This window comes from Platalea leucorodia (assembly GCF_965183815.1).
Source record: "Platalea leucorodia genome assembly, chromosome: 12".
Lineage (NCBI taxonomy): Eukaryota > Metazoa > Chordata > Aves > Pelecaniformes > Threskiornithidae > Platalea > Platalea leucorodia.
In genome coordinates, this window is record NC_138834.1 from 6,589,069 (window position 1) to 6,614,147 (window position 25,079).

The following is a 25,079-nucleotide window of genomic DNA, read 5'->3' on the forward strand; positions in this document are numbered from 1 at the left end:
AAGGCTCATAGGACTCTTTGTGGAAATAAAGCCTCAAACTGGGCAAGGTTTAGGATAGGGCCATTCATAGGCTGATTAAAAAAATACAGTTTAAAATACATTAGCAAATATTTAGGAATTGCTTATGATGACAAAGAACACGACAGAGCCTTATCTAGAAAGCACTGTAAGCTGCTCGGTGGAAGATGCGTGTCTGTACGCACGTCCGGGCTCGGAAAGAGGAGCAGCTCTGCTCTGTTTTTCCCAGTTCAGCTACAGCCAGCAGCGAGCCCAGCTTCCAGAGCAAGACGTAAAGCCTGCGCAGGCAGGACTTCACGTGCAGAGAGGAGGAGAGGACAGAGCGGATGCAACCACGTTTAACCGCGACAGCGTCCTGCAGTGACTGTCCGTGGATTGATCAGGAACATCAGGTGTCTTCTGACCTGCTTACGGCTCTGCAGTGCAACGTTCCTCCAGTAAAAGGGAATGACGTCCTCCCAGGACATAAAAAAAAGATTTATTACATGCTGCGCTCCCACCTCACAGAACGAGTTAAGGACACAGTGTTACTAAAGATCTCACCTGTCCCAGTGTCTTCAAGAAAATAAAGTCACCTCCCATCGGCCTCTGGTTTGGGCCACATTTTTCAGCTTAGTTTGTTGCTATTTTATGACTATTTCTCCAACAAGCGCCTATTTCATAAAGGGCGCCTGTCTCACTAAATGAGCGTGGACAACTGGCACGTAAATAATTACATACGGAGCTCTCTCACGAACCCAAATCCAGGCAGCCAGATGGGTACCAAACCGGGCGTGTACCCAGTTTCAGCGGGTTGCCCGTACACGCGCATTTCTTACAGCATTCACCACTTCCAAAACATTAATACAAACATTTATTTTCTCTGAAGAACACTTCAACGCGTATCTTAACTGCATTAGCAGCCGAACTACAGAGAGCTGCTAGCAGGCGAGAGCCGCATGCACAAGGCAGGAACAGCCCAGCTCCCTGCTCGGGGAACGCTGCTCGCAGCCCCAGGCGGAAGGCAACATCTGCAAGCGAAACGTGGATGTCAGAGCAGACACCGAACCCCGACGACAAGGCACGGTCACCTATCGATGCTTATCATCGTCCCTTTGTTTCTTGGTGTCTCTTTCCCTGCTCCGGTCTCTGTCCCTGTCCTTCCGGTCTCTGTCCTTCCTCTCCCTCCCTCTGCTCCTCTCCTCTTTGGAGTCCCTCTCTCTCTCACTTTCACCCCAAGCCCACGACCGCTCCCTTTCTGGCCATCGCTTGTCTCTGCTCCTTTCATGGTCTCGGTCCCTCGTTCTCCAGTCCCTTGTTCCTTCACGAGACCAGTTTCTTTTCTCTGCTGATCCTTCTCCGTAGAAATCATTTTTCATGTTTGGCAAATTGATGGGCTTTCGGAAAGGTCTGTCCCGTCCTCCAAACCGTAGCTGCCCGGATTCTTTTTTGCCTCCAAAACCACCCCCAAGCCTCCGAGGAATCCATCCTTTGAGAGTTCTTTCCAGTTCAAAGTCTACAAAGATCTCATGCTGATCAATAACCAGCCGGTTGGCATCTCTGTGGGCCTTCAGGAGAGCACGCTCCTCTTTGTACTCAATGAACGCATAACCCTTGGAAAATCCTGTCACCAGGTCCCGAACCAGACGGATCTTTCTGATGTCTCCATACCGGGAAAAGACCTCCTTTAACTTCTCTTCTGTTGTCTGAAGATTGAGCCTTGCTACGAACAGGGTGAGGTGAGGATCTCCTGTAACTCCCTTGTTGGGTACGTAGCGTGCCAACATAGCCCTCCAAATGGCACGGTCGTGGGGCTCTTCATCTGTGCCATCGATGCTGCCGGCTTTGAGGGGGTCATACTCCTTCGCTATGGGCGCCCAGTCGTTCATTGTCTAGTGGGGAAAAAAGCATGCATCACACAGCTGCACAGGCATTTTAGGAAGAAGAGCAGGCAGTGCGAGAAGCACTTTCAGCACTGCTGTACAGTATTTTTCATCCAAAAAAATTTGGCAAACTTAAATAAACCGGCAACATGGCTGCGGTTTGAGTTCACCTCCCCGGGCAGAGCCATATCGAGCGGCCTGGATCCGCCCCCGGCTGCGGGGAGTCCGGCGGCCCCTTCCCTCTGCCCCGCCTGAGGGGCCCCGTCCTTCCCCCGCCGCCCTGCCCGGTTCCCGCCCGCCCCGGGGCCCCGCGGCCCCGTCCTTCCCCCGCCGCCCCGCCCGGTTCCCGCCCGCCCCAGGGGCCCCGCGGCCTCGCCCCCGCCCTCCGCGGCCGCCGGGAGCCCCGCTGCCGCCGCCCGCCTGACGGCCGCGGCCGCCCGCCGCGCCGCTCACCTCAGCTCCCCGGGCGCGGCGGGAAGGCGGCCCTTCCCCTCGGCACCGGCCGATTCGCCAGGCGCCGGCGGGGCGCGGGCTGCCGCCGGTGGCGACTCTAAGCCCTCTCCCGCCTCCCCGTCAGCCGTGGCCCCGCCGAGCCCCCCCGCCCCGCTCCCCGGAGCCGCCGGAGGCGCTTCGCCGCGACGCTTGGCGAATGTGGCGCTGAGGCACGGCCGAGGCGTTTACCTGCCTCCCCGCCCGGCCCGGTTCGGCGCCGGTGCCCAGCCCGGGGCAGGGCGAGGGCTCGGCTCTTGGCGCCGGGAGCCACCCCCGGCCCTTCCCCGCTGCGCCCCCGCCGGCCCCTCACCGGCGGCGGGGTGGGTGGTGCCTCCTCAGGGGAAGGGGCAGGGCGGGAAGCGGCGCCGGGCCGCGGCCTCCTCCATGGAAACGGCCGGGGGCGGGAGGGGTCGCTCCGCCCGCGGGCCCCGCCGGCAGCACCGCCCGGCCCGGCCCGGCCCGCCCTGCCCCGGGGAAGGAAGTTAGCGGCGGGCCGCGCCGGGCATGCAGCAGGGCCGGGAGGAGGAGGAGCTGGAGGAGGAGGAGGATGGCGGCCTGGAGAGGGCTCTGGAGAAGAGCCCCTTCCAGCTGACGGCCGGGGACGTCTATGACATCTCCTCCGTGGTGGGCCGGGACCTGCTGCAGCTCAGCGCCGGGCCGCAGGTTCCCGCCGCCCTGGCCCGGCTGCAGTTCAGGATCGTGAGGGTGCTGGAGATGCTGGAAGCGCTGGTGAGCGAGAGCAGCCTCGCCGAGGAGCAGCTGCGGATGGAGCGGGACAGCCTGCGGCGGGAGGTGGAGGCCCTGCGGGGAGCGGGGCCCCCGGGCAGCGCCCAGCAGGTGGGTGCCAGGGCGGCGGCGGGCGCCCGGCGCGGCCCCTCCGCTTGGCCACACGCGGGTCCTGAAACCCGCCCTGACGCCAGACGGGTCGGAGGATACTTCTGCCGCAATCGCCGGTCTCTTTTCTCCCAGCAGAACGAGTCTCAGAAAGTTTGCTTCTCATCTTTGTAGAAGGCCTTGAAGCCATTTCCAGAGCGGAGATCGTCAGGGTTGTTACCGGTCGCGGTGCTGCGGACGCCTGGCTCCCGTCTCGCTGTGGCGACTGACCACGCGCTGAGCTCAGCGACGCGCAGTGCTAACAGAGGAGTTCGGGCGCGCGGGCAGATTTTCAGAGAGTACAAATCCACCGTTGCACAGCTCTTGCACAGCACCGTCCCCATAAAAACAATTTGCCATTTATGCAAACGCTAAAGCTTTGTTACTCTGTGCGAGGGAAACTGATGTCTGTGACCGAAAAAGCCGTTACCACAAAGGTCTTAATTTAGGAAAGGAGAATTCGGTTCTCACCTCTCTCTGCCACAGTTAGGGTGTGACGTTAGACAGAGTGCTCAGCCTCTCTCATCAGAAAAGCAGATAAAAGCAGCTTCTTGGCAAAGTAGATGATTGCAAGCTCTTTGGGACAGAGACTTTGCTTTTAGCTGTGGCCAGAGCCTGTCACAGTTGGGCCCTGCACGTGGCTGGGAAATGCAGACACCAAGAGAATACAAAAATGATACGAAAAACTATAATTAACCATAGTTATAAAAACCATATAATTAATTAAAAAAAATCAGGATTGTGATGAACTCACGCTAGTTCTAAGAATTACTACATCTTTTTAAAATTCAGAGGTGTTTACTCTATGAGTGCCCTGTTTTTGACACGCTACAAGATTATGACCACCACCGTTTATTTTACAGCTCAGCCTTGGACCAGATAAAATGGTAATAGACCTCACAGATCCAAACCGCCCCCGGTTCACATTACAGGAGCTGCGAGATGTATTGCAAGAGCGTAACCAGCTGAAAGCTCAGCTTCTTGTGGTGCAAGAGGAGCTCCAGTGCTATAAGAGGTATATCGTGAAGTCAGCAAAGAACGAATAACGATTCTTGTCTGGGGAGCTCACCAGATCAGTGCTGCGGGTTTGAGCGCCCAGATGGGGCTAGGCACTGTCCAGACACGTGAGAGACATCGGTGCTCCCACGAGCCTACCAACGAGCAAAGAAAAGTGGGGGAATGATGAAGTCTCTATGCAACTTAATTTTAAAACTAAACCCCCTCTTATTCTGCGCAGTTCGCAGCCTGTTCCCGTAATTGCCCTGCTGTAAGCCTACGTACGGTTACTCCCGCTCCACGTACAAGCTGGGTTCTCACGCACGTGAATTCAGCTCTGCGGCACAGCAGTTGCACACATGCTGTTCTGTCTAAAGCCGCGCTACATACCAAAGAGCACGGGGGTTTCCGTCTCAGCTTTAGTCAAAATTTCCTTCCTCCTCCAGCTGGCCGTCGGGAACGCTAGCTTATCTGCCGTTCCTTTGCTCCCCCAGTGGGTATGCCATTGATCTAGAAAGCAGAATATTAAGTCCTTTCATCATCATTCGAGATAAGCCGTGGGGATTTTTTTAAGACTGCCGACAGAGGGTTGTATAAGGCACTTGAACTGTGCAAAACAAGTGCTTTCAGAGAAGGATCCTGGTATTTCTAGAAGGAACCGGCCTGGGAGAATCGGTGTGAGCCAAAGGGTGGGATGCGGGAAGGGCCTTGCTCTTGGTGCTACAAATTCCTTCACCTCCAAGGCTGCCCTCCTCCAACCTCTGCCCCTCATCATTAGGTTGTATTACAAACAATTTGGGGCAAGAAACTACTTCTTAATCTAGACACAAAACATCTGAGCACATTAGATTTCAGTTGAGGTATCTCAGCAACAACCTCTTAGCTACAGCAAGCCCGCCCTTTGCCTTAGCGGGCAGGTTAAGCCGAGAAGTTAAAGTTAAATCCAGGAAGTCCGTTTACAAACTGCTCGACAGCGCAGCGAGGCACCGCTTCCCCAGCTCAGCTGCCTGCCCCTGCTCTGCGGCCGCTGCAACGGCTTCTTGCTCTGATTTCCCAGCTGTGTTACACAGCTTATTACAGGCCAAGTTAAAAATTAACAGTGCGAATGTTTTCAGGTTTTGAGTGACTTAAGTCACGGTGCTGTGCACCTAGAGAGCGTGTCAAGGCTGCTTTTCAGTTCAAGTAATTCTATGTGGTTATCTCCTCGTACAGCGTTACAGCTTAAGCCAAAAACCATCTTCCCTTTAAACATCCACATCAAATCCTAATTATATTTGTATGGCCATAAAGAGTAGTTGTGCAGGGGAAGAGGATAAATCCGAGTGTATGTTCTAAAATGTCTTGTGTATATTGGAAATAAGCTCTGTGTAGCACAAGGTAACTGACATCCTCACAAAGGATGGCTTAAAATGACTGATGATGTTTGGGGATTGCATTTTTAATCATGATTTCTGAGTAGAAGTTATCGTGCAGATATTGGAGATCTGCAGTGTCACCAAACAGCTCGTAGTCCCATTTCTCTAAGAGGAGAATCTGCCTCAGAATTATCCCATGCCTGATGTCACACCGGTTTCTAGATACTCTCCTGTATTTTTATTTCCAAGGTCCGGACGAGTGTTGCTTAGCTACTTTCAGCCTTCAGCTACTGCAGTCACTAGCTTTGATCCACCCAGCTCTCAAGATAAACGAGGTCAGCTCAGGACAGTAAATTGGCATGCTCTGAAAGCATAGTGTCACATGCAAGCTGGTAAAATCTAACCCGATTCCAAGCCCAGGAAACATCCTTTGGTAAAACTGAAGCTTTTGCCTAAAGTAGGCGGTTACAACCTTGTAGAGCGTAGCAGCATCGAAGTAGGATGACAAGATCTACCGCTCGGGCAAAGCCTTTCTTTTCTCCTCTGTGGGATGGGAAGAGGAACAGCCACCTGCCTTGCAGGGCAGCTGGGAATCTCCCATCTGTTCCCAGCTGCGTGGCGTGAGCCTTCGTGGCTGCGCTGAAGGTACCACAGATCCACCCATGCACAATTCACCATTTGTGTCCACACCCTACTGTTCCCGTTGGACTCCTGTACAAATCCAACGTGTAATTACACTTCCCTTTCACTCCTGTTATGATTTGCCATTCTTCCTCTCTAGAGAAGTCAGCTCGTTACTTTTTTAGCATTCTCATTAAAGCATAGCAAAATTACATGGCGGTATTTAAGGGAAGTAAGAGCAATTCATCACAAGAAACAGGCCAGGCTGCCGTACCTGTCCTGTGCACGCCCAGTCACCCAGGTGCTAGGCTCCCAGTGAAGGGTTTCATACAGGCAGCAGTACCACGCTATGCACAAACCCACGAAAAATAAACAAACCCACTTCTTTTCCCAGTGGGATCATCTCGCAGAGAAGGGACCAAACTGAAGAACTGGAAAAAGAAGCCAGTGGCAGCAGCCGTGGCAGCAGCAAGGACAGCGAAGAGAAGACAATCATCAAACGGCTGTAAGTCTGTCTGCATCTTTTTTGGCAGAATATGGGAGAATATAGCATGCTTCATACTTAGCGAATCCAGGGATGAATTCTGAACTGTGGCCTAGTTGGCTGGATATTGTTTTCTCCTCCTCTCCCTGTAAAATTAAAACGCAATAGAGAAATCCTTTCCTGGGGAAAACGCACTCCACGGGAAGGCAACCTCCACCCAGGCAAGCAGGGCGTCACTTTTTTCTAGGAAAAATAAGCATTCCAGAGCAAAACTATGCAATGCTCGCCTCCCCTGCTAGCACATCAAGACTCCGCTGTGGGAACGCGCCGGCTGTCCCGGGAGGGTTGTTTGCATTGTACGAAGCAGCTGCGTGCAGTACCCACAAGCTCGGGCTGCATCCCTAAAGCTCCCCAAAATAGCAGAACACATCGACACGGCCATCTCACTTGGCACGTTCCTCCTTTTCCAGTTGTACATTATTGTTTCCTTTTTGTTTGTTTTTTTTTGTTGGTTTTTTTTTTTTTTTTTTAGGTTCTCTTTTAAACATGGAAAACGAGCATCCTCGACAACTTAACCACTTCTGTTCAGAAATGGCACTGATGAGAGCCCCTAAGGTGTTAGGGGAGCCAACAACTGGAAGAAAAAGCATCACTCCTACTGCAGAGAATAAGCAATCTCATAAAAATTGTGTTGTATAATATTCTTTCAGAATAGATTTTACTTTGCTGTTTTAGAAACTGAAGACAGACACTTTTTGTATTTCTTAGATTCCAGCCAGACAGTACCCACATGTAGAGAATAAACGTTTATACAAAGGTGATTTTTATTCTTATTAAAAAAACCTGCGATGATCTGTACTACCACTTATTTGTCCTGCCCACTTAGCAAAACGCTCAGCCCAAATGATTTTGCAAGATGAAGATATTTTTGAGAGAGAGATGCCATTCCCAAGTGCATTCATAAAGGAAGAACCCATTCGGCTTGCGGAAAGTAATTATCTTACGCTAACGCAGAACTGCTTGAGGAAAACCCCAGCGTTGCTTTTTGTGCCGTGTCTTTCTTTGCGTTAGATGGGTGACACACAGGCAGCTGCGGGCAGAAGCCTGTCGCACCCCACCCCCCGAGGCGCAGTTGGGTTGTGACAACAGAACCCCTGCGCGCACGCGGTGGCCGTTTGGGGTCGAGACGAAAGACAGCGGACAAGAGCCCAGCAAGGGAAGAAAAGCTGCCGCACCGTGCTCTGCCCACAGGAAGGACCGATGTCTTCGTGGAGGTGCAGACGTGCTCCAACTGGAACAGATGCATCAAACATTCCATTTCTGACAGCTAAAGTCTCCTGTGGCAGACAGTTGTATTTTTCATAAGCTCTGTTCTTTCAGTCAACTGTCACAAGCTGTGTATTAGCCCAAGTAATGAGATTTATCACTAGTGGAAGCATATAGGGCAAACAGAGGAATAGAAAAGCAGCTTGAAATACACCAATTAGGTTCCACATTTAGAAAAGCAGAATTTCAAGAGCAGAAATATCTGAACAGACATAAAAGGAGCAGTGACAGGTATCAAACTGTGATCTTGCTCTCTTCAGAAGTGAAAGCAAGCTCCAAAATCTTTTGATTCCCTCTCATACACTAGCAGCATGAAAGATATAGGACACTTCACACATCTGCCCAGATGCACAACGCGAACATGGCTTAGCAGAAGGCAGAACTGCAGTCTCCTTTCAGAGAGAATTTGTTAGCGACTGTACGTTAGCAAGGCAACATCCAAGATGTCTGACCTAAGCAAGCTGGTTTAGCCAGGGCACGGAACTGCTGAAGTCATTTTGCCACCTTCAAAATATTAATAAGCCTTGGCCATGTCCCCGCAGCGGATTTTCCAGTGCATGGCAGCAGGGAAGGAAGTTACTGCATTTCCTTACCAGAGGCTTTGTGTTTAGAGGAAAGGGGGGGGGGGGGGGGGGAAGAAAAAAGAAACAATTGTGCATCAGCAACAGCCAGGATACCCCTCTGAGCTGAAAAGATGTTTACATGTGCTCTGAACTCCATCCTCTTCTGTGGTTTATCCAGGGATGCATTTTCCAATCATCTCCTTTAAAAGGGGTGGGGGGGGAAGGGGGAATTATGCCCCAGAACTCACTAATCACTCTACTAAGTCTTAATGAAACAACTTCAGGTAATAAACTGCACAGATTAAACAGAGCTGTGCAAAAGTAACAACCACAGAGGCACAGAAGACTAACATAGCCCTAGGCTACCCTTTGCAGTTAGCTGAAGGAGACAATGAAAGCCGCAATTATTCTTTTCAGTTTACCATTTAAGATGTTCTTCATTAAAAAAAAAAAGTGGGAGTCCACCAGTTAAAACAGACAGGAGAGCACCGCAGCCTTTTTGGGCTGGTCGTCTTCTGGAACCCCGGTGCCAAGCGAGCTGCACAGCTTCTCTCGCAAAAGGGGAGCAAATTCCCGGGCTATGGCTACGCAAGAAGCGGCCGCAGTCCTGTTAGAGCAACCCGCTGCCTCTGGCGAGGCCCCGCCAGCCTGACCAAAGCAGTTTAGCTCCCAACCCAAGGGCATCTTCCCCTGCTGAGTGCTTTACACCTTGTTAGAAGGTGTGCCTTCCTATAAGGCACAGAGATAAAAATGCAAATGGCATGTTTCTGTGAAAAGTATCTGGAGAGAGGGAGAGAGAGAGATCAGTTCCTAGAAAAGTAAAGGATACATATGCAGTGCAACATCAGCTTTATTACCATCTTCCGATGCAGTGCTACTCGATTACCAGTTAAGCGTTTCAGAGAAGACAATTTTCTTTTTAAGTAAAACAGGGAGAGAGCTTCCCCCTTTCTTGTTTACAAAAGTGATGCTGAAGAACAGAGGTTTTAAGCTATTTGACCTGATAGAGAACAAGCAAATGTTTAAACAAGCAAAAAAACCCAAACCAAAAAGAAGCATTTTATTCCAATTTTGATGTAAGGGAAGTGCTCTAGTAAAACGGGATACTGTACACACTGCTGTAGTCTCCGTTACTGAGACCAGAGAAAAATCAGCGCCGACTGAAATAAGCCAGCGAACAACGCTTACCTTAACTCAGCACAGGTCAGGTAACATGTCTCCAGTTAATTCTTCAGAAACGGTGAAAATACACAGGCTGTCTCTGATGAGCTTGCCTCGTGTCAAGTGGTAACTAATATAAAGCATTTAAAGGCTAACGATTTTCACAGCTTGCTTTCAAAACGCTAATGATCCGCAATGGAGACAGGTACTATAGCAGCCACTTCATCAATAATAAATATATTCTTTATTTTACAGAGACATTGTCTTCAAGTTTTAATTTAAAAAATACATCACTAAGCCACCTCTCTTGCTGCTGGAGCATACAACCAGGACGTTGTTGCTATTTCACCTATCACATAGGCAAGCGTATAAGATTGTCCTAGAGGGCCTTAGCTGGAACGGCAGCAGCCTTCGAGACCCGAGGAACAGAAGACGCTAACAGAGCCACAGATCCCTTGCCGACATCTTCCAGCAGCAAGCGTGGCTGATGGCTCACAGCCATTTTCATCTACACACATGCCAAGCCTGCCTTGGCAAAAATTCCAACTGGTAAGAATTCATCTTTAACATAAAGGACCTGCATTGTATTGCCTGCCTATATCACAGATTTGGTTCTCCAACAGTGACGTTACAAACATCCGCGAGATGCTAAGCGCTCAACTCCCGTGTAAGACAGTGGGACCAGACCACGCTGGACAGACCTACAGGACCAGGCAATAAGAAATCTTACTTTCTTCATCGCATGAACTCCATCATTACAGTTTGAAGCTGCATACGAAGATGACTCCTATTTTTGGAACCGCTATGCTCTACTTCAAGCATTCACAGTAAATAAATAGCTTCTGATGTGGCTAATTAGCATAGGAAGGTAATAAAAAAAATTTTTGGAGAGAGCTTTTTCTTTTACTTCTTTAAAATCCTCTGGGAGACACCTCCAAGAATCAGCCATCAGCTATAAAAAGGTACCATCTTACATTTTAGAAAATAAGTAATGTCAAACATTGATTCTCGCTGTGAAGTTCTATCTTCACATTTCAATCAGTATTAACCCAGTCTATCAAAATCCATCCTCATTTGGCTTGGAGTCATTTCTCTGAAGAAAGCAGCCAATTTGACCATCCATTTCCCTCAGCGCCAGTGCATTTAAAGTTCATTGCCCACATGAGATAAGACACTGGAAAAACTGAATCCCTACCACAAATTATTTGAGAACGATAGTAGCATCCATCTCCGAGAAGCCTGTCAGCACTGGCTTGGAAGAAGCAGTCTAGCCATTGGATGCACGAGTCGGAGAACAGAAGTACACTGTAAAGCTAACGCCAAGTTCATCACCCCACAGAGTGGAGCGTGAGATTTCATTGCAAAAGCAGAAGCACAACCCAAGCGATTAAGTTTCTGTGCAAGTCTTTGACTGCATGCTCAAGTGGCACTGGTCACTATGTAGAAGTACTCAAATTTTAGGGAGGATTTCCTTTTATGATATCAAAGTTTTGGCAGTCTAAGATCAATTATTCAAGCCTGCCTGGAAAACTGTAATAGGTATTTAAATACTGCAAAGCAAAAGGTAGTTTTTAAGGAGCTCAGAACACCATAAGCCATCCACTAAGAAAGCTGAGGGAAGTGAGGACAGGAGAAAAAAAATCCACTGACTCCTTGTAGAGCACTCAGTCCAAAAAAAAAAAAAAAAACCACCCCAAAACAAAGATGATGAATTAGTGTTTCAGCCACGGATGAGCTTCAATGGAAGCTTTGCTTCTGTCTCCATAGTCGTACAACAGTTCTTCACCTGCTTTAATGTCTCTGGAAGCTATCAGTATGAGATGAGGCACACCATCGATGTCATGAAGCTTTGTTTGACAATTGCCACATTTGCTGTGATTAATCAGTCTTCCCAGACGATTAGTTTCTTTTGTAGCATCAACACTGAAAGAACAAGAACAGAATGCAGGATTGCTGCATATCACGCAGTCGCATTTGTGGACCAAAACCAAAGCGCAAATCAGATAAAGAACGAGGAATCCACACGAGGCTTGAAAAATGAAGGAAAAACAGAACATTACAGAATATTCGTATGATTAAACAGACAGCACATAATACGGCAATGTAGGCAAACTGAAGTGATTCTGGGAGATTAAGTTAGCGCAAAACCCAGAAAATGGAAAGTTTTGGACCATGTTTTTGAGCTGCCTGTTTCCAAGCAGCTCTGAACTGTTCATGAGGAATAGCAGAATCCAGATGTAGACCACCACCAGAAAGGCTTGATTGATACCGTATATACCCTCCTCTCAACAAAGCTGCGTCCAAGCTAAGTAGTATCCACTGAGTAAGCCAGCAAGAGTCTCTACTCACACTGAAGGCTGAGAATGCCTGAATACTACACGCCCAACTTCCAGATACCTGGATAGCAAAGCTCCAGTGCCCCTCATTGCACGAAGAATTGTTATGGCCACTGTCATTACGGCACCTAGACTGCAAGTCAGACACTTGAAATATAGGGCGCTTCAAGGTAATTAATATACAAGTGACCCACATCCAGTAACATCAGCCAAGGAGGAAAGAACGTAGTCTGAGTAGTTGCGTTGAGAGAACTGGAGTTTGGGGCAAATGACACGGCAAATAGAGGGATAAAGCATGCACACGGGGTGGGCGTCAGGTACTAGAGAAAGGAGACCCAGTCAAAGACAGTTGAAGGAAATGTTTCTCTTCCAGACAGTTTGTCCATACTGCTTTTCCAACAAAATCCTTGCAACTCAGGAAAAGTAGTTTATTTTACAAGAGAATAAGTTTAGGCAGAAGTCCATGACAGAGCTAGAAGTCTCATCCAAGTAGATACAACTCTCCATATAGTTTGTGCCGTACTCCAGAGAATAGGGCTTTGAGTCACCTACCGTTCCTTTTAGCCCAGAGTTACAAGAGGCTCTCGGACCATGAAACGGTGCTCCAGAAAGATTTCCTAATTCATGGTTCCCATTAAAAAAAAATTTGCATGAAAGCAAGAAAAGACTTGGCAGCATTCAAAGCCTCTATCGCTCAAATATCACACTTAAGGGAAGAGAAGCTTACCAGTACGTTTTGCTGAGGTACTGAAAATAGTACATATAGCAGCCCGTGGATGGATCTTGAGCATACACAGCTTCTCGCTTTTTAGCATCAGTGATCTCTATGAGATCCCCATGATATTCAACTACAAATTCTCCTCGATTAAAATGTTTAGTAGCGATTACTCCTCTCCCTTTGCCATCGATGTAATCAATCTGTTGAGTTGAAAAGAAAATCAGCTGGGAAATTAAGAAGTATTTACATGATTGCAAACACGCCGTTTACTAGGAAATGAGAGATTTGTCATTAAAAAATGCCACAGCAGGGTATTTGTGTGTATTGCAGACAAAGCTGTAGAAGCACAATGCACAGCACTGTGGAAGAAATACAGGACGAGTTTGGGACACACCCTATGAGTTACCAGGTATTTCGATACCGAGCCTTCTAATCAAAGAACTAAAAATTACTTTAAATAAACCACACACAGAGAGGAGTTATCTATTTGTTTCTTTTAAACTATCTATTAGCTGAGGCAGTAAGCTTTTCCATTTCAGGTGCACCATCACCATTAGCATGCCCAGGTCAAAAAAAGTTAAGAGGAACATAAAGATCAATCACAGAAATCACATTTAGCACCCACCAGTATACTTTTTTATTCCTGCCTCCCCCTGTAAATTGGACAACTCCAAGAAAGGTCTCCTATCACTGTCATAGATAGGACAGTGTTAACTGCAGGCTGCTGCTTTTCAAGAATCACAGCTCTTCTGCACTTCCAGGAGCCATTTCTGCTTTAAATTCTAAAAAGGGTGATCAGAGTAACCCAGATGGTAAGCACTTGGTCCCAACAACTAGTATTTGCTAGCAGTGGGAGGAAAACCAGTACAACCCATTATCCCAAGTGCCATAACGAAGACCGACAGCGACTGGCTGTAAACAGGCTAAGATAATTTGTTACCATACAGGCAGTATATATGGGTGTTACCTTTAGAACACATGGCAGTTAAGATGCTATATCTAACCCCATTTCTGGAAGCTAACTCAGGAAATGAGATACTAAAGGGAGCAAGTGCATTTTCAGTAAAGACTGTAAAGCCCCCTCAATGTTCATCACTGAGGCTGCACATACATATCCTTCAGAGCCAAATATCACCCGTCCAAAAGGAAAGACCGTGTGCTCCAGTTTTGCTGCACTTCCATCTTACTATCAAGGAACTGCAGCAGTTCCGAGACTGAGCTCTGCTACTTTCTGCTTAAACAGATTAACAGCAAGATACTGTATAAACAGTACGTGGCTACTCAGGTTGGCATTGCCGTTACCTTCATTCCTTCTTCCTTCCCGCTTGTAATTAGCTCATCTATTTTCCTCCTCTCCTCAGTCTGCAGAAGAAACAAGAACAAACAAAACCACAGTATTGTTGATAGTTTTTGTAGCTTATTCTATAGCTAAAAGGAAATTATTAGCCAGTGACACTCATTTTTCCAAACCATCCCATATTTCTAACAAAACCAAATGGTAAAGAGAGATTTCTGCCCGTCCCCCCCCCAATATATAAGCAGCTAGATTCTGTCATAGAACTGGATCAGCATTTCCAAATTTTAAGAATGTTCTTAACAATGCTTCCAGTGTGCAATGCTATTTGTATTTGGCCAATGGAAACCATTTACAGATAGTTGCGCACTTCCTCACACATTCAATTAACCGGCAACATTACAAGTAATATTATTTTAACAAGAAGCACTACCTCCAATTCAGATTTGCTCTTCCTGGAACTTCTTCTAACTGGGTAATAATCTGTCACTTTTCGATTTGGTGTTCTTCCTTGTGTTCTAAGGGATAAGAAAAATAGAGAACACAAATAGTCTGAAACGTGTGAAGTTACACCTCTAGGGCACAGGTATCTAAAAAAATTTTTATTTTCAGCTTGGTATGTTGAAAGGTGATCAATATGAATCAGTGTTTCTCATCAGTACTCTTCACTTCAGGCCAAAAGCTACATCCCCTTTTCTTCCCCACGCTATCTCCATTACTCTAGTACTAATTCTTTAGCGATAAGAATGAGATGCCATTGGAAACCCACTGAAGGTCACATTACAAGTCTGAAACCCCCTGTGGGCCTTGCCAGAAGGCACTCTAAAATTTAGGTCATGAAAACTGCTTGGCAAGGAACTCATTAATGTTAGGTCACATTACTCTGATACCATGAGAAAGAGTATCAGCTCAGCCAGGAAGCCTCCAACTGTAATTAATCTAATATTTGGTTTCTGACAAGATACATTCCCATTTGGGCACAGAAAAGTAGGTCTTAATGGGTCATTAATTCCTTTTTCTATAGGTGATCAGCAAGTATTTCACTTGAGATAAAATACACTAGCCTTGCTTTCAAGAAAGACAAAAGTCCTCTGCAAGGTAGATAAATACTTTGGGTGCTATTTTGTATTTTCAAACATATTTATTCCTGAGAAAACAAAGAAGTCTCCTTTAAGATTTGTTCCCCCCAAGATAACCATTTGCTTAAGAAAAGGCAACAAAACAAGCGTAACATTAATTACAGGTCTGACTGTAGTTCCTGAAGGAAAAATGCGGATCAAAGCTTCCTGATGCAAAAGAACACACAGAAGAAAAGCTTTTACAATTCCAGAAGTCACTTACTTTCTCCTTGGTCCACGCTTTGCTTTAACCATCTTTTTCTGAGCTGGCTTTGCATTGGCCTCATCAGCACACTCTGAAGGCAAGGGCGTCTTTTCAGCTTCTACGGTTTCTTGGTTTTGATCAGAGGAGGGCACTGAAGTATTGCACCCACTTGCTTTATCTTTCTGGTCTTCTGGTTTCATAGCACCTTCAATTATATTGCCACCATTCTTTTTTTCTGGTGACAGGAAAATAAAGTAAGGCTCTGAACTTAGGATCATCTATACCAGAGTGTTTTAAATGAATTCCAATGGTTCTAGTCCAAGTTTCTAGTTCTGTCAAACAGGAGAAAGAGGAAGGGAATGATACAATCTTTCTGCTAGAACCCAGACAGGGTGTTACTCAGCTTTTGACTAGTCATTGCTACAGTACACATCGTACGGAGGGAGGGGTGAGCAGAGAAAGGGAAAGGGTAAAACAGAGCCCAAGTACTTTGCCGTGTTAGGTTTGCAGCTCACGAGTTTTCCAAACCTGAACATGCAGCACCTTCAGTGCAGTGTTTGAAACAACTGCATGGATTGCATCTGGCATACTAAATTATCAAGTTGCCATAAGTTAACCAACATCCTGCACTGAAGAGGGAGAAGCCTCTCTGGATCCTGCACTGCTCTGATCAGTAGCTACAGACGCTGGCACTAAGTGGCCACCACCACGCAGACAAAATCCACAGGAGCTGAAGGGCTGGGACTTACAAGTAGTCTACACCCCCCCCCCCAACGTTTTCTTGGTTGCATGCATCCTACCTTGACATGACCACATCCTCCTCCTCCTCCTCCTCAGCCAACTGATTTAGAGGTAGCTGAGCATGGCTTAAAGCTGAATAAAGTTTTTATGTAAAGCAAATCACCAGGTTTAACAGTCCCATCTGCTGAGACAGATGCTTCAGTCTCACCGGAGAAATGAAGTACAGCTGCAAGGCCACAGCAGCGGGACAAGCTAAAGCCATCTTCACTTTCTTGTCAAAACTGGGGAGCCAAATTAGGAGCTAAAGGCCCTAAGTTTCCAGAAAACCTGACACTCCCTGTGTTGAGTGGGACTTAAAATACCTGCTCCCTAGAAGTGTTTGCATTGAAATGTTTTGACAAATTACCAAGGTAATTAAATGCACCTTTAAGCGCAAACAAGCTTTTTTTTTCCCCCTCCTCCATAAACTTATGCAACATTCCCATTTCTAGTCACTACAATGAAGCATCTCTGAAGCCTGGCACTCAGTATTCACAGTCTGTGTTCCTCCTTCTCACTGCCTTTATTTCATCCTGAAAATTTAAGAATTGTTTCTTCTTCTACCAGTACCTCTACCTCGTACCTGATTTGACTTTGAATTGCCTTTATAGAAATGAGTATAAAATAGTCAAATTATAGGGGAAAAAAAAACAGTTTTAGGTAATAAAACAGGAAAAAAAAAAAAAACTGCCGAACACTGACCTGCAGAATCAGAGTAGTAATAGAATTGCAGGGAGATTAGGGCATATTGACAATGCAAGCATTAGCTTTTTATATCCAGAGAGACAATACAAACACAGCCAGACAAAAAACAGGGGAAGAATTGCCTGGTAAACCTGTGACCTACGTTTTGAAAAGGATAAGGACACCCTCATCTTTGTAGAGTCCCAGTTTGCCGATACAGTTGTAGGACTGGGAAAGCAACTGGCCAGGGGAGCTGCCTGGCTTCTTGACTGCGTATTAAAGTCTTCAAATTGGGGGTGAGGGGAGCACATTTAATGAGGCAAGCAATCCAAAGATCAATCTTACCGTCTCTTTTCCTGTAGGTTTCCTTTAGTGTTTTGCCCTGACATTTCACCTCGTGATACATGACAGAGTTTTCTTCCTGAAGCGGGGGGCGAGCACCGGGAGTTTTGTTAGGATTCAGGTAGCTGTAGATTTTGGATTGACCAATAAACACATTCTCCTAAAACAGACCCACACAAAAATCAGTACATCACAGAGATGCCAGCTACATCAAGTTGGTATCCACAGCCCGCTGCAAAGACCAGGGCTGACAGCTGATTGCGCTAATGCAAATTATGCTGCTTTAATGCATCATCCTTGCTACTGTTGCTATTTCTACTAAGTGAAAACATAACAGTGGTAAGCACTCAGAGAACTTTACTAATGCAAACTCGCAGTCCAAGAGAACTTTCATATGAAATGTGGCAGGATGGGGTAGTCATAATTAAATCCAGCTTCCACAGTATGAACTCTGGTGCTCAAAAAAAAAAAAGACAAAAATAAAACAAAAAAACCCAACACACAACCCTGGGCTCCTCAGGAGGAAGGCAGCCTCAAAAGTGCAAGCCAAAAAAAATACGAGTAACACAGCAAAAACTGCCCAAGCCTAGAACATACCTCTCATAGCCAGAGAGGTATGAGCTTACCCAAACACTCTCATAAGGTGTCAAATGTTACTGCAGTTAATTATATGCTCTGCAACACAGAAGACAGGAATCAGTTTTGCACAGTCTACCTTGAGTGACACCTCTCAGTAAAGTCTGGGAGATAAACAAGGTTATCTTGTTATCCATTCTATTTCACAAAATAAAGTGTGAAAGTTATTCATGGCAAAAGAAACACTAAAGAGCCTACACAAAGCACTTACGCCCAGCTAGGAAAACGGTAAAACCCTCTGGCACGGTCAACCACCACAGAGAGCGGGGTTTGTACACTGGCTTGGGCTCAAAGAACATCAACGGTGAGCAGTATCAAATTTAGCAAAGTTTAGTGGAGTCGTGCCACCTTTGCTTTTACCGTCTCCTGCCACTTCGCCAAGTTTGACTGTGCAGTATATGCAGGGCACACAGATTTCAACTGTGAAATCTCAGTGTCTGGACAAGCAAATGCAACTTGGCCAGAATGAGTTTGTCTTGGCTATATTTTGACTCGACTAAAAGCAATTTTCAGACACTGCAAGCCAGTTAAAACAACAAAAACATGCATCCATTTTTTTTAGAAAAAGCACCCAAAGGTCCCCATTAGTTAAAAAAATAGCTCACATATAGCTGACTAAACAAATACTCCAGTATATGTAGTCACACAAACACTAAAAAAAAAAAGCAAACAAAGCACACAATAGAATATATAGGATAATTTTAATAATTAGCATAATTATGAGTAACAAGCTTCACGTGTACATAATTCACACACAAAATAAGACCAGTTAAAGGCTCAAATCTCAGTCCACAAATAAACTTTACTGAAGATTAAGATTACAGTAGAACAGCCTGAGAAAAAGCAAGTCAGACACTCCCTGACCCCCAATATTTCTGAAAGGCCTATCAAAGACAAGACTTGCTTGTTTAAAAAACTGGGGCTTTTAAGGATGAAACGCTATGAAAACACTCCATTTTAACAACTGCAAGCAGCAAACCCTGCGCTGCAAAGTTCTCAAGATTTAGCGAAGAGTTTAAATGCGGGCATTTCCGGAGAAAGCCAGAAGCAGTGAACTGCAGCAGTCCACCTGCCAGCAGAGCCTTCTGGCTTTCAGTACACCATTAACAGGAAACGAACAACTATTTTTCCAGCGTAGCTCCCTCCCCTCATTCCCAGCTCCCTGCCTGCTGCGCTCTTGGCGCTACCGAGACGCGGCTGCCACGTCTTTGTCTGTGCCAGGCTTGAGACCCTCGAGAGCAGAGATTTTCTCAGCAGAGCACAGCACATGAAGGGCTGCTGAGGAGCTCTGGGATTTGATGCAACAGCCACATTTATTTCCACGGGGGGTTAAACGCAGAGTGACGATCACCCCCCGGCCAAGTGCCTGTAGCAGGACTGCAGGACGGGGAGAGATGGCACGGAGGGATCGCCGAGCCCGGGGCCTGGCTGCGCGCTGACAGCCCCGGCAGGCCCCGCGCTTACAGGGCAGCTGTGCGGCAGGGCAGGGGGAAACACGGAAAGAGTCCGATTCCACTTAAAGTTAACCGACTTCTGAATGATCCGAGGAGCCCCAGAAGCCAGGCGCCCGGGGCCACTCGGCTCCCCGGGGCAGCCCGCCCGCCGGCTCGCTCGCACCGCGGGGAGAAGCGGAGGGCGCCGCAGACCCCGGGAGCCGCCCGCCCCGCTCCGCTCCGCCCGCCCAGGCCCGGGCAGTGCTTACCCCGCCGGCCCGGGGGCGGCCGGGGCCCTTCCTCTCGGCGCTCTCGGGGCTCGCCTCCTCCGCGCCGCCCGCCCCGGCCTTGGGCATGTTCTTCCCTAGGAGCAAGGGGGGAAGATCGGCGCCTGAGCCATGTCCGGGGCGGCCGCCCGCGGTCATCGCCCGGCCGCCGCGGCCTGCGCCATGTTTAAAGGGCTGGATGCGGCAGGGCGAGCCGCGGCGGCCCAGCCCCTTCCCGGCGAGCTGCGCACACCGCGCGGGGGAGGAGTCCCGCCGGCCCCGGCACCCCGCGCCTCCCGGGAGGAGCCTCCGCGCCGCGGAGATGCCCCGCGCCGCCCGGCCCCCGCCCTGCGCGACGGCCCGCCGCCGCCCCGCCGCGCCCCGGCTCCGCTCCTCCCCTCCCCGCCGCCGCGCCCGCGCACCTTTAGCCATGGCGGCGGCGCGGCCCGGCGCCCAGGAGCCCCCCGCGGCCGGGCCGCCCCGGCACTCCCCGAGGAGCTCCCCCGCCGAAACCAACCGCTCCGCGGGGAGACGCCGCGCTCCCCTCCGCCACCCCATTGGCTCAGCCGCGCGTCGATAACCGCGTCCGCGCCCCTGAGTGGCGCGCAGAAGCCGCGGCCCGCCCTCCCCCTGTCACACGGAGACGGTGGCGGCTCCCGGGAACGGCGTTTAAATGTGCGTTCCCTGGGCGCCGATTGGCCCGTGCGAAGGGCAACCGGCGCTCTGATTGGCGGCGCGGGAAGGAACGCCCTTCGGCGGCAGGGCCCCGCCACGTGGGTGGGAGGCTCCGCCGGGAGCGGGCCCCGCCGCCCGTCCGTGCCCGCTCCTCTCCGGTCCCCCCGCGCCGCCTCCGCTCCCGCCTGCCCTGCCGTAGGCGCCCACAGCCCCCGCCGCCTCACAGCGGCGAGCCGGGGACCCCTAATTCCGGCGGGACTGTAAAACTCCGCGGAATTATTAGGCTGCTTTATGCAACGTCCAGCTTAGATCCCCCCGGCTGAAACTTCAGCCTATTAATGCCACCCCCAGAGCCTGCCTGCAGAACAGGTCATACTCAAGTGTTGCCCTGGAGCGTCAGAGCCCTGCTTGTGCAATCCCGCGTTCCGTAGCGGGGGCAGCTAAAACACGGCAAAACCACAGAGCCTGCACAGAAGAGCCCCAGCAGCCGTCGGCACCGACGCCCTGGCCAGAAGCTCGCCGCAGGCCTGGCACAGGTACTTCAAACCCAGGAAAGCACGATGGCGAAGGTGAAAGCAGCCAGAGGGCACGCAGAACAAGGGGTGCTGAGCGTTCCCCCTTTGCCAGTGGATGTCATCATGGAAGTTAGGAAATTACCACACGGGACCTCGCCGGCGCTGCACCTTAAGCAGAGCGATTACATTGAGCAATAAGGTACGACCAGTCTCTTACCCGCGCTGGCCCTTCGCAGAGCTATCTAGCAGCAGCCGCCCGTGCGTGCGCGGGACGCGGGTCCGTAGCCGGCTGACCCACGGCGCTGTCCTCACGTCCCACCCAAGGCTTGTCTGCAGCCACAGGCCGCTGCTTGTCGCTTGGGCATTCCTGCAGCGACATAATCAGCCAGTTCGGGATGGCGATACAACTGAAAACTACCCCTTTCCTCAAGAAGAACAACAGAAAAAAAAAAAAAAAAAACCACTGCCAACTTCAGCAAGAAATGCCCAGAAGGGACGGCCGTGTCCTTCCCGGGCTGTCCCTCGGCAGCGGGGGAGCGGAGGAGACACGAGTGCGGCGTGACAGCAGCGGAGACGCGGTGTTTCGGTCTACCCTCTCCTCGCCCTGCGATAGCTCTCTGCATGGAAAAGCGCTTGGAGAAAAGGCAAAAGAAACCCAGCTCTGCATCATCACCAGAATTTCTTATGTCTGCGTCTTCGCTAACGAGGCACGCGTACGCATTTCACAGAAAGGCCACCAAAATGCAGTAGGTGTTTTCCTATAAACTCCAGCAGAACAAGGCTGCAGCCAGCTGACGCAGAATCACAGAATCACAGAATGCTTTGGGATGGAAGGCACCTTTAAAGGCCAACAATCCAACCCCTGCAATGGGCAGGGACATCTCCAACCAGATCAGGTTGCTCAGAGCCCCATCCAGCCTGGCCTCAAATGTTTCCAAGGATGGGGCATTTACCACCTCTCGGGCAACCTGTGCCAGTGTTTCACTACCCTCATCGTGAAACATTTTTTCCTTGTGTTTAGTCTAAATCTACCCACCTTTAGTTTAAAACCATTACCCCTTGTCCTGTCGCAGCAGGCCTTGCTAAAAAGACCATCCCCATCTTTCCTGTAGGCCCCCTGTAAGTATTGAACGGCTGCAAACATCAGCCGGGCACCGTGCTGACGGACTCCTCTCTCACGGCAGGTACACCCGGCTCCCCACAACACCACCGGAGCCCTCGGCAGACACCACTCTGATTTTTCCACCCCAATTCACACTGTTCTTTTCACGTAGCTAGGATGTAACTTGGAAAAAAATTCTTCATAAATTACTAATGATGATTTCCTTCTTGCAGTAATTGAGGAACGCTGTTCCTAATGTCCTGGGAAAGCTCTGGAAACACCTTTACTGTGGTTTTGCTCCGCTTCTGGGGGTTGGATATTTTGAATATTAATTTTATATATGTATATTAATTAAACAAAGCAACCCGAGTTTGCATTGAAGCTGTGCGGGCCGCCACTAGAGGGCAAAGCAAGCCAAGTCAATCTCTTCCCCAGAGCAACAAAGAAAACAATGTCAGCTCCAACCGGCCCCTGCTCCCAGCACGGCGGGATCACGCCAGGAATTAACAAAAGATCCCGGCTCGCCCCCCTTAGCTTTCCCCGGGGAGTTATGGCCAAACAGCCAGTACCGAGGGGAAGTTAAAATGCCGTCACACGTAAGGCTGTAGCCCAAAAGAGGACGCGCCCGTCACCGTGACTCAGGAGGCAGCAGCGCATGGGAGAGGGCTGGCCGGCTCCCAGACTCCAGAGGGAGCAGCAGGACTCCCGCCAGCACCGGCTTTAAAACCCAGTGACCTACATATCATCTGCCGTGGGACTGCAAGGGCAGCTCCCGGGGGCACGGCGGTCCAGCGCGGAAATGGGGAACGGCTCTGGGGGGGACGGGAAGGAAAATTAATGAGCAAGGTGTTGGGATTCGCTCAGAAAGGAGAGAAAATCTTCAGCGTGAATACCTTCAGGCTAAATTCACACTTCACCCCGTTTTTTAAGAAATCTTATTTTATAGGACTGGTTACCTTTGAAATCAAAAGTTCGATTTCTTTCAAATATACCAACAAGACATGCTTGTTAAATATTTCAAGTTCTTGCTGTAGTTCTCACTTACACAGCACGTGTCGTATTTGCAATTAAATAAATACCCCAGCATTTACACAAATTTCTTATTCACAAGATGAAATCCTGACCATTTGTGTTTCAGCCGCTGTACCTCCCCATTAAAAGCAAGTAAAAACGATGCCCTAAGGGTAACTGTTACATTAAGCCACACTATTTTATACAGTCATATAATAAAATGCTGGTAGGTGCTAACTACATTTTATAGGTTATAAAATATAATTACATTCAGATAGTATCCACCAATGACAAAAAAGAGTGTCTGTGACAAGAAAAGTGCATTCAGCGAGATCCTGAAGTTACGTGCAAAACGCTAGGGAAACAGCGTCCTGCAGATAATTCTGCACGTGCTGATTTCACGCCAGCAGGAACCATCATTGCCGTCAGCGGGATCACTCACCTCTCCCAGTCGAAGACGATCACGCATTCTGCTCGCAGGCCTGATGGATAACCATCGTTTCAACCTAACATCAAAACCGTCACTTTCTTGTCACGATTGGAGGGAGCTGCTTAGATGCATTTGATGTTAGATACACCGCACGTGAACTGTGCTTCATTGTGCCTTTATTTGAGGTGCGTAGAGGGCAATAATCAAGGCAATAGCTGCCGTTTAAATTGTTCTTCTCATCTCCGGCCAGACTTCTGTCATCTTTTTCTCCATTTAGTGTCCGAAGCATCACTGATTAATCTGAATTACTTAAGTCAGTTTAATTAAAACTGCTTTGTCTTTACATAGCTTAGCCTAGATCCGTCTAATCCTTTATTGGTTATTTTAATCCTTGTTAAGTTTGTCTAACAATAAGTAAACTTGTATAAAATTGAATGAGCAGTACTGAACATTTTAAGCAGATTTCATGACTGCCCATGCTTTATTTATGTCTGCTTCAATTTTGTTAAAGTTCTTAAAAAATTTCCTGTTCTTACACAACTGGGAAAACCTTCTAATGGAAGACTGTCTCTTTCTGCAAAAATTTGTCAGTCTGAGGGCCTTAAGTGCTAAAAAGATCTCTCCAAATGTAAAACTAGCGTAAGTAGTCGTCACGTTTTCAAGCATATTTAGCTCTTTGCAGCAGATTTCACGTTAGCAGCTTGTAGAATGTTTGCAAGGGAAAACTCATGTGGCAGCACATCCCCACAGGTGTGGCCTTCCCAGGCGGGTCAGCAGGAAGGGGCCTCTGCACAGCACCGCTCGGTCACCCCTCATTCTCCTAGGGGAGTCCAGGAAGATCCTGTCAGGGAAACAGCGGAGCCGTGGGACTAGGAGGGCACGGGAGCTGGGGCTGCACATATCCCCAAGACGGGGCGGCACCGACCCCGCCAGAGCACTCGGAGCCCTACAAAGCCGCCTCAGCGTGCTTTCGCAGGCAGGCGCCCAGGCCCGGCTCCACAGGAACACCAGCGCCAACCGCGGCGGGAGGGAACCGAGGGGCCGCCCGAAGGGAGACGCGTTCAGCAGCGGCAGCGCGGGCGGGGGGAGGCTGAGCCAACACCATTTCTCCTCAGGCCGCGGCCCCCGGAGGCCGCGCCCCGCCCGCCCCAGCCGCGCCCCGGGCCGGGGCCCCCGCTCGGCTCCAACCGCCGCCAGCGCCGCGCGCCGCCTCAGGGGGGCGGGCAGCGCGCATGCGCGCGAGCGCAGCCTCCTGCGCGCGGACACCAGAGGCGCCTGCGCGCTGCCCGCCCGCCGCGTCATCGGCGCGTCATCGCCGCCTCGCCCCCCTCCCCCGCTTGTTTTCCCATGATGCCTCGAGGCGAGCCGGATCTCGCGAGAGCGCCGCCTCTCGCGTCGTCGCGGCAGCCGCCATCTTGGAGGACCCGGGATCACGTGACCGCGTGCAGCCGTTCGCCTCCGCCTTCCCCTCCCCCCCCCGCCGGGAACCGGCCCCAGACCGCCAGTACCGGCTCCGGCCGCCGCCCTCGGGCCGGGCCCGCCCGCGGGGACGTCGCTTTTTGAGGACGCTGGAGACGCCGGCGGGTGTTTTTTGCGGTTTTTTGAGGGATCTTGCTGCCTTCCCTTGTTGCTGGGGCAGGGAGAAACGAGGAGCGCCATGTCACGTGACGGGGGAGCGCGGGGAGCGCGCGCGCCAAAGCCCGGCGGCGGCAGCGGCGGTGGGGGGAGGGGGGGATGGGCGCGAGACCGCGGCGGCGGCGGCCACGTGACCAGAGGCCAGGGC

At 49.7% G+C, this 25,079-nt stretch overlaps 3 protein-coding genes across 9 annotated transcripts; 1 reads left to right on the top strand and 2 right to left on the bottom strand.

Moving 5' to 3' along the window:
• Window positions 1-830: 830 nt before the first annotated feature.
• Window positions 831-4,892, bottom strand: SNRNP35 (small nuclear ribonucleoprotein U11/U12 subunit 35). Of its 3 annotated transcripts, XM_082324675.1 has the most exons (3): window positions 4,632-4,892; window positions 3,717-3,886; window positions 831-1,889 (listed from the first exon to the last, which is right to left on the bottom strand). In XM_082324675.1, the coding sequence occupies exon 3, from the start codon at window positions 1,884-1,886 to the stop codon at window positions 1,089-1,091; it is 798 nt and encodes a 265-aa protein (XP_082180801.1). In that variant the 5' UTR covers window positions 1,887-1,889; window positions 3,717-3,886; window positions 4,632-4,892; the 3' UTR covers window positions 831-1,088. The 3 variants fall into 3 exon arrangements, with proteins under 3 accessions (XP_082180801.1, XP_082180800.1, XP_082180802.1); XM_082324674.1 differs by lacking the exons at window positions 3,717-3,886; window positions 4,632-4,892 and adding an exon at window positions 2,562-2,705; XM_082324676.1 differs by lacking the exons at window positions 3,717-3,886; window positions 4,632-4,892 and adding an exon at window positions 2,334-2,467.
• RILPL2 (Rab interacting lysosomal protein like 2) lies at window positions 2,738-7,401 on the top strand. 2 transcript variants are annotated; one of them, XM_082324678.1, is made up of 4 exons: window positions 2,738-3,101; window positions 4,109-4,260; window positions 6,612-6,722; window positions 7,234-7,401. In XM_082324678.1, exons 1-4 carry the CDS (start codon window positions 2,877-2,879, stop codon window positions 7,274-7,276), a joined length of 531 nt encoding a protein of 176 aa, XP_082180804.1. In that variant the 5' UTR covers window positions 2,738-2,876; the 3' UTR covers window positions 7,277-7,401. The 2 variants fall into 2 exon arrangements, with proteins under 2 accessions (XP_082180804.1, XP_082180803.1); XM_082324677.1 differs by having other exon boundaries at window positions 2,747-3,209.
• Window positions 7,402-9,972: 2,571 nt separating this feature from the next.
• KMT5A (lysine methyltransferase 5A) lies at window positions 9,973-25,021 on the bottom strand. Of its 4 annotated transcripts, XM_082325396.1 has the most exons (10): window positions 24,805-25,021; window positions 23,309-24,137; window positions 20,971-21,120; window positions 19,567-19,661; window positions 17,232-17,388; window positions 15,441-15,657; window positions 14,533-14,617; window positions 14,108-14,167; window positions 12,815-13,005; window positions 9,973-11,674 (listed from the first exon to the last, which is right to left on the bottom strand). In XM_082325396.1, exons 4-10 carry the CDS (start codon window positions 19,651-19,653, stop codon window positions 11,464-11,466), a joined length of 1,008 nt encoding a protein of 335 aa, XP_082181522.1. In that variant the 5' UTR covers window positions 19,654-19,661; window positions 20,971-21,120; window positions 23,309-24,137; window positions 24,805-25,021; the 3' UTR covers window positions 9,973-11,463. The 4 variants fall into 4 exon arrangements, with proteins under 4 accessions (XP_082181522.1, XP_082181521.1, XP_082181520.1 ...); XM_082325395.1 differs by lacking the exon at window positions 24,805-25,021 and having other exon boundaries at window positions 23,309-24,458; XM_082325394.1 differs by lacking the exons at window positions 20,971-21,120; window positions 23,309-24,137; window positions 24,805-25,021 and adding an exon at window positions 19,986-20,962.
• Window positions 25,022-25,079: the final 58 nt, after the last annotated feature.

What these genes read in the sequence shown, in the direction of transcription:
- SNRNP35 (XM_082324675.1), bottom strand. Translation starts at nt 1,886, where the DNA reads ATGAACGACTGGGCGCCCATAGCGAAGGAGTATGACCCCCTCAAAGCC.
- RILPL2 (XM_082324677.1), top strand. Translation starts at nt 2,877, where the DNA reads ATGCAGCAGGGCCGGGAGGAGGAGGAGCTGGAGGAGGAGGAGGATGGC. An exon ending in CCCCGGGCAGCGCCCAGCAG is followed by an intron (nt 3,210 to 4,108) that starts GTGGGTGCCAGG and finishes TTTATTTTACAG; the next exon opens with CTCAGCCTTGGACCAGATAA. An exon ending in GAGCTCCAGTGCTATAAGAG is followed by an intron (nt 4,261 to 6,611) that starts GTATATCGTGAA and finishes TTCTTTTCCCAG; the next exon opens with TGGGATCATCTCGCAGAGAA.
- KMT5A (XM_082325394.1), bottom strand. Translation starts at nt 20,121, where the DNA reads ATGGGGTGGCGGAGGGGAGCGCGGCGTCTCCCCGCGGAGCGGTTGGTT. An exon ending in CGCCGCCGCCATGGCTAAAG is followed by an intron (nt 19,662 to 19,985) that starts GTGCGCGGGCGC and finishes CCTTGCTCCTAG; the next exon opens with GGAAGAACATGCCCAAGGCC. An exon ending in AACCTACAGGAAAAGAGACG is followed by an intron (nt 15,658 to 17,231) that starts GTAAGATTGATC and finishes TCCTGTCACCAG; the next exon opens with AAAAAAAGAATGGTGGCAAT.